This window comes from Arvicola amphibius, chromosome 3 (assembly GCF_903992535.2).
Source record: "Arvicola amphibius chromosome 3, mArvAmp1.2, whole genome shotgun sequence".
Lineage (NCBI taxonomy): Eukaryota > Metazoa > Chordata > Mammalia > Rodentia > Cricetidae > Arvicola > Arvicola amphibius.
The window spans coordinates 110,088,429-110,102,566 of NC_052049.1; the positions used below are offsets into that span (position 1 = coordinate 110,088,429).

General features: G+C 47.7%; 1 protein-coding gene across 1 annotated transcript in view; it reads right to left on the minus strand.

Moving 5' to 3' along the window:
• Sorl1 (sortilin related receptor 1) overlaps positions 1 to 14,138 on the minus strand; it is a 156,165-nt gene that overhangs the window by 116,675 nt on the left and 25,352 nt on the right. Inside the window, exons 3-5 of the mRNA XM_038321642.1 lie at positions 13,162 to 13,287; positions 6,531 to 6,692; positions 4,565 to 4,632 (exon numbers count right to left, since the gene is read on the minus strand). Coding sequence (XP_038177570.1) covers positions 4,565 to 4,632; positions 6,531 to 6,692; positions 13,162 to 13,287 — 356 coding nt within the window. The remainder of the gene's footprint in view (positions 1 to 4,564; positions 4,633 to 6,530; positions 6,693 to 13,161; positions 13,288 to 14,138) is intronic.

Sequence of the window (14,138 nt, forward strand, 5' to 3'; positions counted from 1 at the left end):
GACCTCTGTACACACCAGGTACACTTGAGGTGCATAAATACACGTGCAGGTAAAACATTCATACATACAAAATAAAGTAAACCTCAAAACAAAATCAAATTCTTCCCGTAAGGCAACAGAAAGTTAAGACAGTATCCTGGGATGGAGGCTCTCTTTACACAACAGCATGGTTACAATTCTCCTAAGACAAACACAGTCTCTGCCCAAGGAAAACAACCAAAGGACCAGAAAATCTGCTTGTTATGAAAGGGAAGTCCATGTGACTTAGAAGATGTTAAGCTGCGGTGCCTCTTACTCCCTTTGCTCCTTCTTCAGCATCCTTTGTTAAAGGAATTAAGATCAACTCAAAAGAAAAAAATCAATTCACACAAACAGCTAAAATAAACAATAGGCAGTATCTATATACTATTTGTCCACTACATTTAATATGGACTAAACATAAAACTCAGAAGACAAATAATAACTGGCAAACAAGCATACACATACAACCTGTCTTCTATCACACCGAAAGGGCCTAATCTCAACTATATAAAGAGTTCCCAGAAACCACAAGAAGACTAACAATTAGAAAAAGAGCAAGAGGTATTTAGGAGACATGTCCCATAAAAAAGAGCATTTTTTTGATAAGGTTTCTCTGTATAGCCATAGCTGTCCTCAAATTTGCTAAGAAGAGCATTTTTTTAAAATGATGCTTGACTAGGAGTTCACAGTCACTGCCAAATACATAGGGAGTTCAGGCCAGCCATCATTAACAGAGTCCTATCTTAAAAAAATATCTTCAGTAAAGACATTCAAATTCATTCATAATGAGAAAATGCAAATTACAGCTAAATGAGACAATGTGCCCTTAGCTGTAGAGAAAGACACTATTCCATGCTACTGAGATGAAAGTAAATTTGACAATGTCCATGGAAAATTTGGCAATGCCTACCCAAGTTACAATTTCCCTGGGGACTCAGCAGTGTGCAAGACTAACAAAATCTCTTCCCTTTGATGCTTTCATCCTATTGAAGACAAACAGTTAACACGACAAACAACAATGTGCTACAAGGTAATAAAGGATTACACACAAAAAGAATAGCGCACAGCTGAGCGAACAGGAGTCATCATTTTAAATAGAATCTTTAGAAAGCTCCCCACAGAAGAATGGCTATCACTTGAAAGACAATAGAGAGGTGCTGAAGGATGTGGAGAAAGGGGGAATCCGTGTGTGGCACACTGTGTGAACCAAGACTGGGGAGGATCCTGGGGAAATTAAAAATAGACCTACCATATGACTGAGCTGCCTCTTTCCTGGATATAAACCCCAAAGGAAATGAAATCACTGCCTCTGAGATCTGCGCTCCCATGTTTACCATGGCACGACTCACAAGAGCAGAAACACCTCAGCGTTCATTGACGGAAAAAATTGCATAGACTGTGGTACAGAGATACGGTGGAATATTAGCCAGCCTTTAAAATGGAGCCGCTGTGGGACAACGTGGAGAGACCAGGCTATGGTAAGTCAGACAGGCCAGATACACACAAAAGCGTATGTTCTCACTTCCACTTAAAAGTTTAAAGAACCACATGGGGGTGGGGATAGGAGAGCAAAGCAAGGGGGATGGGGGATCCCAGGGTTACATCTCAGTCTAGTCATATTAATAAGCTCCAGGGTCCTTGAGAGACCCTGCCTTAAAAATACAGTGGAAAGTAGTTGAAGACAGCCAGCATCAACCTCACATGTACACACACATGCACACAGATGTGAACACCTACACACCACACACGCACAAAGGTTCAAAAGGATTGCTCTCCCTGTGTTCTTAGGATGAACTTCCAATAGACAAGAGTGATCCCAGAAAGACAGTTGAGACTCATGAGCAACGGCAGTGGCTCCAAGTAAAGCCACAGCTGAGCAGGCATCTCTGGGTACGCAAAGGCCAGTTAGGGCATGGGGAGGTAGCTCAGTGGATAATGTAAACATAAAGGCAGGAGTTCAGAGTCCCAGAACCAAAGGAAAAAACAGGCAGGTGTGGGGACAGACAGGGTTCCCTAGTATAAGATTGCTGGCTGGTAAACCCTGGATTCAGAGAGAAATCCTCTCCCAATAAATACAGAAGAGAATAATGGAGGAAGACCCGGATGACAACTTCAAGCCTTTACATGTACATATACCCAGTCACACGTGTGTACCTACCCATATATGAACACACACACACACACACACACACAGGTCATTGAATCCAGAAGATATAAACACAGACAAAGTGTAGAACACAAAATAATGTGGAATCAAAAATGACAGTGCTTTGTTTTGTTTTGTTTTGTTTTGTTTTGTTTTGAGACAAATATATATAGCCCTATATAGCCCTGGCTGTCTTGAAACTCACTATGCAGACCAGACAAGCCAAACTCACAGAGATCCGCCTGCCTCTCCCTCCTGAGTGCTGGGATCAAAGGTGTGCTCCACCATACCCAACCACAAGGTTCTTAAACTGATCCTAGACACTGAACGAGGAGGTGACAAGGACACATACAAGACAGGAAGGAGGACCAAGAGTCAATACAGGGGTCAAGAGTCAATTTGTGGCGTCTCTCAGTCACGAGAACAGAATGACCAAAGAAGACAAACACACTCACCCTACAACCATTCCCAAGAATCGGTCCCACACTCACTGCAAACATGCAAACACCTGTGTTCAAGATCTCATGTTCCACTGCTGTCACAGTACACGGTGACAAGCAGCAGCACTTAGTTAGACATAGGTGTTCTTGATGGGCAATCGTCCACTTCGCTCTCCTCAAAACCTACAGTGGCTCCCCACTGCCCTCAGAACTCGGTTCAAATTCCTTCCTCAAACATTCTAGATTCTTTTGTTTGGTTTGTGTGTGTGTGTGTGTGTGTGTGTGTATATGTGTGTGCGCGTGCGCGCATGCGCACAAACACACCCATAATCATGTGCAGACCACAATGCAAGCACTGTATGGAGGTCAGAGGATGAGTTATGGGGATTGGTTTTCTTCCTCCATCTATGGCTTCTGGGCACTGAACTCAGGTCAATAGGCTTGGAGGCAAGCACCTTGACCCGGTGAGTCACCTCACTGTCCCTCAGCACTGGAGATCCTTACACAATTTCTCTGCACAAATCCTGAACAATACACTGTCCAAACATTCACTATTCCCCACCTAGGTACCACAATAACACACAGCTGCCTCTGGCCATGCAGCTCCTGCAGGGAAGTCTTGTCCTCTACAACTATCTACAGCATGCTAGTTCCTGTTCCCACCTGCCATGCACAGCCTGGATCAAGGGCAACCAGAAGCTGCCTGGCACTTCGGGCTCCCTCCAACATGTGTGGCATGTATACAAAATGTCATTTCTGATTCCCTACTGTGGCGAAATTTTGTTTGTGCCGTAACAATAAAATTTGCCTGAAGATCAGAGTTTGAAGCTAGCCACACTAGTCAGCCATAGAGGACAGGCAGTGGTGGCACACACCTTTAATCCCAGCACTAGGGAGACAGAGGCAGAAGGATCTCTGTGAGCTCAGGGTCACCCCGGCTAAAAGAGAAACAGAGCCAAGAGGTGGTAGCTTACACCTTTAATCCCAGCACTAGGGAGCTGGAGACAGGAAGTAATGAGGCGGGAGGAGACAGGAGCTCAGGATTCAGTATGAAGTGTCTTAGAGATGGCATTCAGTCTGAGGGCTGAATGAGGTAAGAACTAGAGGCTGGCTGCTCTGTTTCTCTGATCTTTCAGCTTCCACCCCCTAATATCTGACTCCAGGTTTTATTATTAAGACCAATTAGAATTCGAGCAACACCCTACACCACATACATTCTCCTCCACAACTGTATCCATAGATTTTGTTTAGCTTGCATTTGGGGGGGAAGAAACATGAAATCAATGTATCAATTTTTATACTAAGGAAAAGCGCATTTGTGATATAATGCCATGAACATGGAAGTGTTTTGGTCTCTTGGACACGCAAGAGCTTCAAGGTCCCCCCCCCCCAGATCCTCTAACCAACTGAAAAACACCCCCTTTCTCACCGCCAACTGGTGAGTTTGTTCCCTGTGCAATTCTGTCTCCTGGGTCTGGACAGTATATTTCTTGAACCAAATGCTAGAGTAAACTATCCACCCACTGCCTATTATGACTGTTAGAGTCTGTCACTGTTCCCATGGGGTCATATTCTGAATATCTGCGCCCAGCTGGAAGCTGTTGAGCCTATAGAAGGTAGGGCCTGGCTGGCAGAAGGAGGTGAATAGGGTCAGGTCTTTGAAAGTCATACCCTGCTCCTAGTGCCTTCCTCGTTCAGTTTCCTGGTCTAATGTGATGTGAGCAGCCTCTCCCAACCTCTCCCAGCCTCTCTCACTGTCATGAGCTGCCCCCCTCCATCTTTTCCCAACATGACAAACTCAGACCCCTGACACAGCGAGCTAACATAATCCTCCCTTAGCTTGTTCCTGTCAATTATTTTGGTCCCACTCATGCCTAAGTAACCAATCCAAGCTGAAGGAGCTAGGAGACAGGAGACTTCCTTTGGACACCAGGATTTGCCACGTGGCTCAACTTACCAAGAAAAGGACTTCACATGCTCCTGAATCATGATCCAGGTCTGGCCAAAATCATCTGACTTCCATAGCTGCAGAGACCAAAATAACAAGAAGTAGTCATGACATGAGAAGAGATGCATGTGCCACCGTATGCTGGAGACAACAACGGAAACACTGCACGGACAAGCAGACCACAGCAAACAGAAAGAGGAGGAAGGACAGATCTGTTCTCTAGAGCAGCTGGAAGAAAAACGAGGGTGATCTGTTATCCACTTGGGGGCTGTCTCACCACCTGAGTGAGGTGTCAGGAGAGAGAATTTGCCTGTACAAAGCCCAAGGTGCCTTCCCTAGCACTGCAAAAACCAAAGCAAAACTGGGGACACAATACAGTACATCCACACAGCAGGGTATGATCCCCTTGCAAAAGGAACGCAAACCTGGCACACATTGATGCCCAGGACACTGGAAACACTGTTCTCAGTGAAAAGAGACAAAGCCTGTGATTCTACTTACATGAGGGACCCGGGGGAGGCAAGATCAGAGACTGAGAACACAACGGTGGCCAGGAGAGTTTGGGGGAGGGAGAAATAGAGAGTGTGGGTTGAACATAGACAAGGTTTCAGTTCTACAAGAGGGGAAGAAAGTTCTGGAACTGGATGGAGGTGATATTGCAGAACATAAATGCAACTGATATCAATCAACTAAACACACACAAAAAAAGTTACAATGGTAAAATGTTCTAAAAAAGGAAAGTACACTAAAAAGAGAATTAAAATAAAATTATCTGTAGACTACGGGAATAGGTTGGTGGTGGCAAAATACTCATCTGTCATGTAAGAAGCCCTGAGTCTGATGCCCAGCACTAAATAAATACGCATTGGTCACTTCAGCTGACTGCAGAGGACATTGCCCAGAGCAAAGGGACCAACTGAATGCTTGACCACAGGGATCAACTGAATGCATAAACTTGGCGGCTGAGTATTTGGCCAGCTCATTACCAAAGCCCCACAACCTGTAGACACCAGAGGCTTCCACAGGCCCCAGCAGAAAAGACTGAGAAGCCTGAGTCCAAAACTAACAGCAGTAGTCCACCTCTCCTGGTAAACTGACCCTGTCCCTAAGCTTAGGTTACTCCCTAAGGCTGGCAAAGGGAAACAGATCTCTGTCTTGGTTAAACAACCCTAGAGCAAACAAATTGTTTCAAGGCCTTTTGAGCAAAAGCATTCAAGTCTCCTTAGTCAGGAGTAGAGGGGTTTACACCCTACCAGTATTCACTACTTGACACATTTGAGCGCTGAGGCAGAACTCCTCCACAGGCACTCCCTCGCTTCTTAGTTTCCTTCAGACTTGATTCAAAATGGGAAATGCACGCCGTTCGCTTTATAACTCAGAGGCATGCACAAACACAAAGGAAAGAATAGCAAAGCTGAAAATCACGTCAAACAAACGCCAGTGCCATGTGCTTAAGGCGTGGCAGGGTGAAGCTGAGGGGTAGCACGCTGGCCTAGCCGGTGCAAGGGTCTGCGTTCAATACCAGTTTGGCAAAAGTCAAACAAAATAAATATAGTAGCGGACAGAGAAGTCAAATAGAAACACGCCAGGAAGTCACAGAAGAGTTCACACTCCAGACTTCTCAGGTGGCTCTCTCTAGTCACATTTCTGGGCCTCAACTTACCCCACAGGCTTTCAAAAATGCATGAACACCAAGAAAGGCCTAGTGTTGAAGTCACAGGACCTGCCAAGCATTGGGTGCTAACTGATGGCAGGGACACAGGGAGAGGGTGCCAAGGGGAGTATACGTTTCCTTAGCTGTGCTAAGTGAAATAGTAGCTACAAAGGCTAAGCCTGAGGGAAGAGGAGGATGAGGGAGGAGGCAAGGTCATGAAAAGGACACACAATCCACCCAAGCAGAGCAGAAAATTCCAGAAAACACACACACACACACACACACACACACACTTACATCTGTGCTCCAGGAGTCTCTTACCTGCTTGTTGGGGTGAGATCTGTCAAAGCCCAAGAGGAGGTTGGAGGCTTTGCTGTGGAGGAGGAGGTCAGCAGCCCGGAATGGGATGGAGAAGCCATGGATGGTGCTGCAGAAGTCAAATGTGATCCACAGGTACTGGGCATAAGCATCTACAAAGATGTACTGCAAGAGAGAACAGGCAAGGTCAGAGCACTGTCTGGCCAGAGCCACCTGACAGGTCCCTAAACCTTGTGCAAGTGCCCCAGGGTCTCATCCTCTTCCTCTACATCTCCTGGCCACCAAAAGATGCTGGATATATCAAACCAGGTTCAATTAAGATGGGTGCACAGCTGGGAGATAGCTCAGCTGAAAGGTTCTTCCTTTACGTACGCTAGAACCTATCTTAAAAAAAAAAAAAGTGGGTCCGTGCCTGAGAACCAATACCAGAAGTTGTTCTCCAGTCCTTATAAGACACACACACACACACACACACACACACACACACAAAGAAAGGAGAGAATAGACAGGCCCAGTGAGGGCACGAGGGGACCTTGTTTAGCGGGGTCATAGGGTGGCCAACTTTTTTGGTGTTTTTATTTCTTCCCATTGACTTAGCCATTCTTGCTCACTGCAAAGCCATTCAAACACAGTCAGAAGGTGGCTACTGGCAGCCAGGACAGAGACAGCCTGCCCTTCATATTGCCTGGACCCTGATGGGGGTGCCATCCCTCCATCCATCCTCCAGGCAGCCACAGGTCACCCTTTTCCTGGAAATCATTAGAATCTCTCCATCTATGATAAGTGGCCCTTCCTTGCTATTATGTCAAGTAACTCCATAACCCCGGTGAACCAACTGGGCTGCCAGGCACACTCTTGAGACCCGGCTGATGTGGCTAGGGGAAGCAGGGGCCATGCCTCGTTTCACTTCTTAATAGGTCACTGACTTTAAACAAGATCTACTGGGCCAAAGGCAGATGCCACCTCAAGATTTCCTGGGGACCCAACGAAGGTAGTACAACTTAACATGTGAACACTGCAGACTCTGTCAGTCATAAGCTAGGAGTGCTGCAGCAAGAATCCTCTTCTGGGCAGCAGCAGCCTCGTGCGAGAGGTGGGCATGCCCAGAGGTAGGCACAGATGAAGGTTAAACAGCCAGTGACACAGGCAGAGCGCTGGGAGAACCCGTCCAGACCACGGTATCAGAGCTGACGCCATATAGAGGGGGCCACTGAAGGGTGTCTGCATTGGTTTGCTTTCTGTCGCTGTGCTAAAACCCCAACCAAAACCAACCTAGGGACAATGGGGGATTTATTTGGCTTATTCACCCCCATCATACCCATCATTGAGGGAAGTCAGGGTCAAAACTCACGTAGGATCAGAGGCAGAAACTATGGAGTCTGGCTTGCTCCCATGGCTTGTTCAATTAGCTTTCTTATACAAGCCAGGACCACCTGCCTAGGAGTGGCAGCGCCCACAGAGAGCTGGGCCCACCCACATTAATTTATTAAGCATGAGAATGCCCCCACACAGTTGACTAGAGACCAATCTGATTGAGGCTCCCTCTTTCCAGATAGCTCTAGCTTGTGTCAAGTTGACAAAAGCTAACTAGCATGGCAGGCATAATGTCCACAAGGAAAGAACATTCCACCCCCGGGATAATGTAACTGTGGGCACAGAGTAGGGGCTTAGGCACTATTGTACAGGTTTAATGACAGGCTCAGAGGCCTAAGAAAAGAATGAGTCTAGGAAGCTCAAATGAGAAGGGAGCGGGGTGGGGGGATGGGGGAGGAAGCAGCCATGCTCTCAGAAGAGCAAGAGTGGCCCTGAGAACCAGGCAGTGAATCAGAACTAGAGCAACGGGGACCCAGCACCAGCCACAATCAGCCCTTCACATTCTAGAAGACAGCCAATTCAAGGGCATTCCCCTACATGACAGACGAGCTTCCTGCTCCAAACCCTTCTCAGCAGCCTACACACGAGCCGCTACCCTGCACTGGCTCCCACCTGGCTCTCAGTGGTCCCTCCTGCGTTCTTCTTTGCACATCTCGCCTGTGCTGTTTCTCTTGTACTTCCTCCCCCAGCATCAAATGTAAATCTCACACTTGGCAGAAGCCTAATTAAATCTAAGAAAAAGGTAGTAAATGTTTTGAGAGCAAGAACTACTCCAAGCAAACTCGGTGCAATAAAAACAATTACGATCCTAGCAAGAGCATCATAATTCCCGCCATGGATGTCTTCCTTAGAAACAACCTGCCCTCCTGCTCTCAACCCATCTTGGCTCCTCGGAAAGATGGCACTTTCAATTAGAAAGGACTGTTCCAGAAATCTGTTTCATGCCTTCACATTTAATCTAAAATACCACCTAACTAGCCATTTTTATGATAAGGCCGAATGGTTTTTTGGTTTGTTTGTTTCTGGTTGGCTTGGTTTGGTTGTTTTTTAAGAGCACTTCCTCCACACCAGGCAGGGAACTAGAAGTTTCCCAGGCTGTGTCTTGCTCAGGCTGTTTCTCATTCACAGTGACTCGGTGTTTTGGGTCATCTTGTCACACCCCCTCTTAAGAACGAGGACACTGAAGCTCACAACAGCTTGATTCCCCCAGATGATGCGGGAGCAGAGTCATACCCAGCTGGTGCAGAGCCCGATTTCTAACAGTCCATCAATCCTTTCTGCTCTCTGAACCAAAGACAGCACTTCCTGCTCTGAGAGCATTTCATGGTGTGATTTAACTCACATATGTGCCTCCTCTCCTCAGATGCTCCTCAGCTGTTCCCTGGAAACCCATCTTCCTTCACCTTTTGCAGCATCCCTCTGAAGTCTCCATGCTCCTCCCATGACAATCTTGGACTTTGATTCTGTGTGGATTCTTCATCTTACACACACACACACACACACACACACACACACACACACACACACACACCCCCTTGGAAGCTTAGTCTTATGCCCTTTCCTAATGCAGTATGTCTTCCATACAGCCTCCAGAATGAATACTGAATGCTTGCTAGTTTGGATGTGGTTTGTCCCATTAAGGTTTACAAATTATAAGTTTGACCTTCAGTGATGTTAAGTGGTGAATGAGACGGAGGGGATGACTCAGCCAGCACAGCACCTGTGCAAGCATGAGGAGCCGAGTTCCAATCCCTAGGGGTCACATAAAAAGCGAGGTGCCGTGATTCCTCCCTCTAATCCCATCGCTGGATATTGACGAGGTTTCATTTTCTACTTTTTTCTCTATTCTGTCTCCTCTGATACACTGCACATATTGGAAGGAGTCACATTTCCAAAAAAAAAAAAAAAAAAAAATGTTCCCGCCAACCGCTCCCTAACTCAAAGCTTCTCGCAGGGCTCCCCACAAGTCCAAGGTGAAAGTCAATCTCCTCCACCTCCAGATGGCAGTCAGGGTGGCAATGAAGAGCATCCATCCTGCACGGATGCCATCAGCCAGCTCCCTGGAGTCTCTCCCTGCCCATGCCTTCCTCCTGCTTGCAGACTCCTACCAATTCCACTCCCCCAACTGTCAACAAACGTCCCATCCTTGAAGCCCCATTCCTAACCCTCAGTGCTCCCTAAGGGCCTCACTACCTCACTTACCCCCTGCTCCATTTAGAGATGGAGCAGCATCTCATACACTTTGGTGATGTATCACATGTCACACACAGAGCAGGAAAGGGCAGAATGCCTGTGGTACCTAGTGGCCAACCCCACAGACTGGCTACCAGACCTGACCGACTAGCTACTTCCCAAAGTGAAGTCTCAGGAGCAGCTCTGACTACCAGAACTTCAGCAGCCTCTTTGTAAATACTTCATATCCCAGGGTGCTTCTGGGATGATAAAGTCTTTTGCCAACTTGTCACAAGCCACAGTCGTCAGAGTGGAGGGAGCCTCAGTTGAGAAAATGTTGCCCTCCATAAGATGTAGGCATCCTGTAGGTCATTTTTGTAATTGGTAACTGATGGGAGAGGGCTCAGCCCATTGTGGGTGGCTACACTCATGGGATGCTGGTCCTGGGTTCTATAAGAAAGCCAGGCTGAGCAAGCCTTGGGAAGCAAGTCAGTAAGCAACCCCCCTCCATGGCCTCTGCATCAGCTCCTGCCTCCAGGTCCCTGCCTTGAGTTCCTGTCCTCACTGCTGTTGATGATGAACTGTCACATGGGACTTGGAGGGAAAGAAAGCCTTCCATCCACAGTAGCTCAGGATCTGGGAGGGAAAGAAAGCCTTCCATCCACAGTAGCTCCGGATCATGTTGTTCCAGCACAGCAACAGAAACCCTAACTAAGACAGCAAGTTACAGAATTTATCTACATGATGGACTTTCTCCAGTTTTGATGCAGGAACCCAGGTATGACAGATGATGAGTTGGAAGCAGAGAAGGCAAGCAGGAAAAGGGAAGCAGTTTACTATTCCCCTAGCTCCATGCACAGCCTGGAAAAGGACGGGATCCATCTGCACTCCTGCTAAGATTAGGCTATAAGACCCAACTGTACTCCAGTGGCCCACCGATGAGTTTGGTCCCAGCACCGTACTCTTGACAGCAAGGCACCCAGGCTTGCATGACTTTTCTCAGGAAGTGGTAAGTCTGGTGGGGCAATATTTGCCTTCCAGAGAACAAAGGTAAAAGTAAGAGGCACCACCAACAAAATCGGTGTCATTACTTCCTTCCGGGGACATCTGGAGAAGGGAAGTAGACATTCTACAGTAGAGCCTCGCTCTCTCCTTGTTATGAGCCTCACCTCCAACTGTCATTATGTTCTCCAAAAAGGCAGTTGCTTTCTTTCCTGAGTCCACAGCCTTGCCAACTCCAGAGCATGCATGGCCTGCTCACCATGAGAAACTAACATGCACGCCACCAACCTGAACTATAAACACACTGCCCCACCCCTCCATGCAACGCCTAAGTCTCTTAATTGCGATCATTCAAGTATCCCTACTTCCTTCTTGTCCCAACATAGCAGGTGCTCTCCACCTTCTGTAGACCAAAGGCTGCAAAACTCGGGTCCTGTGCCTGCTCTGTGTTCGTGAGAGCCCGATGCAGCCTTCCTGTCTTCAGCCTTGCGATCCACGCAGCTCTACAGAACCAGAAAAGGGTAGGAAGGCACAACTTGCCTACATCTGGGCCCGGAGCTGGAAAGGGGAACACTGACACAATAAAAGGAGAGCCCAGGGTGAGGAGGGAGGCTTCGAGGCCAAGTCTTCAGCCAGAGTCAACTCTGAGATGGGGTGGAAATCTAGTGGTGACCATCATAATAGGGTAAACACACCCTGGTAACACAAGCAAGTCTAAGCATAGTTTGTTTCTTGAGGAGCAAAAAACACAGAAGCAGCAGCCAGACCCCTATAGCAGGCCAATCCTAGCTGGAGCATCTTACCTCTTACAATCTAGGTGGCCGCTCTCCACCTCTGGGAGCCATCCTGGCTGGCCATCAGGGGAGTGCTAAGGCTGGTGGAGACTAGGTCCAGTTCCTCCTATTTCTCCTTGTTTTCCCCTTGGGAAGTGTACATATAGGTCATCAGATAGGGCTGATTATTTACTCAGCAGGTACCAGCAGAGACTAGGCTAGTCTTTTTTTTTTTTTTTTAAGGTCTGTACCTGCTGGTAAACAGCCACTGCCTGGAAACATCCCAAGTGCTTCCTCCTAAAGCACTAGTGGTCACGCCCTTATGGAGGAGGGGAGGTGATGTGGGAGGAGGGCGTTTGGGAGGGAGAATGACAGGACCCCTTCTCCACAAATCCAGCAACTAAAAAGACCCTTGCGTTGGTCAAGGTAACCACATAGGTTGCTAAATCTTTTTAATGCAGCCCCTGCTAGGAGACCCAAGGCCACCTGAGAAACCAACACTAAGACCTTGGAAAGATCCGGGCTTTGCTCAGTGGGCAGTTTCTGCACAAGCAGAATGCAGCAGCTGCCCTCACCTCAGGGAACTTTTACCACAGCTGAGGCAGCTCTCTACCTAAGCAGTTCCCACCCCTGGAAACACAGGTCCAGTATAACTCCCAGAGCAAAGAGCTACCAAATAGCAGGAAAGCCTAGCAGGTTGTCAGGTTCCCTTCCTGCTCAGCCAGCTCCATATAGCCCAGGGGTAAGGTCAACACTTATTCCAAACACAACTGCCCGAGGGTACTGATCAAAGAAGCAAGGCAGCTAATTGAGACAGCAGAGACACAGCCACACCTGCTTCTTGGAGTTTCTTTTCTATATCCATATAGGTTCAGAAAAGAGGGAAAAAGAAATGCATGCACATGAGCACATGCGTACACACACATGAACACACACACACACACAGAGGCAGGCACATGTTGATGATGCCAACAAAAGCAATGGTTCAGCAGCCAATCTTGGAGGCCAGGATTAACACCGTGAACCTGAGAAACGTTCCAGCCACCAGTGAGTCTGACAATTTATTGGTTGGTAGATTTTCTGTGGTTGAACCTGACCTTGTTTGTCCAAAAATCCTGCCTGACCAGTATTTGGTCTGATTATGCAAAGATCCACCTTGAGAACTGCATTCTGTCACCAGTTCCCAGGTAAAACAGGAAACAGCAACTGGTGATCCGTATGTGCTACAAGGATGGCAAGGGGCTCCAAGGCCCAGCCCCCTTCAGTACAGCCATCTTCCCAGAAGGCAGTGTTCCTGAAGACAGTCTCCTTACCCGCTTGTTATCGGCAGGGCTGTGGTAGAACTGGGAGATCACTGCTTCGCTGCTGTTTCCCACACCAAAGTTCAGCTTCTCTGAAATCCTATTGAATGATTTTCCGTAGTCATAAGACACGTATACCTGGAACACACAGGAAGGGAAAAAGAAGAAAGGAGTCAGTGAGAAGCTCAGCAGAAGGACCTCTAATTGCCCTCCACATCCCAGCTTCCCACTCCAGACACTGAGAGCACGATTCCCTAGGAGTCCACGATAGCATGAACTTCTGATTCAATCACATGACCCACAAAGGGGATGCAGGGGACTTCTGTAACTGTCCTCAAAGTTGGGGCGGGCCGGGAAGGTAGAAAGCATGAGACTCGGCAGCCACCCTTGCACCTGGAGCACAAAGTCCCTCTCACTCCAGAGGTAAGTCCGAGCCCAGGAACAGCTGGCAAACGCGAGAATAAAACACCCGCTTCCTGCTGGCTACAGTTCAGGTGCAGACCAGACAGAATGCACTCTGAGAGGGAAAGGGCTCAAAATTTGTTTTTTGCATCTGCTGAAATGTCCCCAAAAGGTAATCAGGGTAATTGAATTCTTCATCCCTTGACCAGAAAGATACCATTCTATACCTGAAGAGAGAAACCCATCAAAGGCTCCCAGTAAGTTGAAAAGAAGTTGCCGAGTGATAAAACATGCACAGAGGTTAAGATGCCCGCAGGCTGTGTGTGGGGAGGGGGGGAGTTCATTGGTACAGTGCTTGTCTAGTATATTCTAGGTCCTAGTTCTAACCCTAGCACAAGTGTATACACATACACACTTAGAGACACACAATCAGTACCAAAACCCACCCCTGCACTGGTGTTCTGTGACTCTGCTGCCTGGGAAACAACAAGGGCAGCAGCAAGATCCTGGACCCTGCCAACAGACTTGCTTCTCCGCTGCCTCCTGGCTCCTGGTGGTACAGTAACCACAGAGACACAACCTAAGAA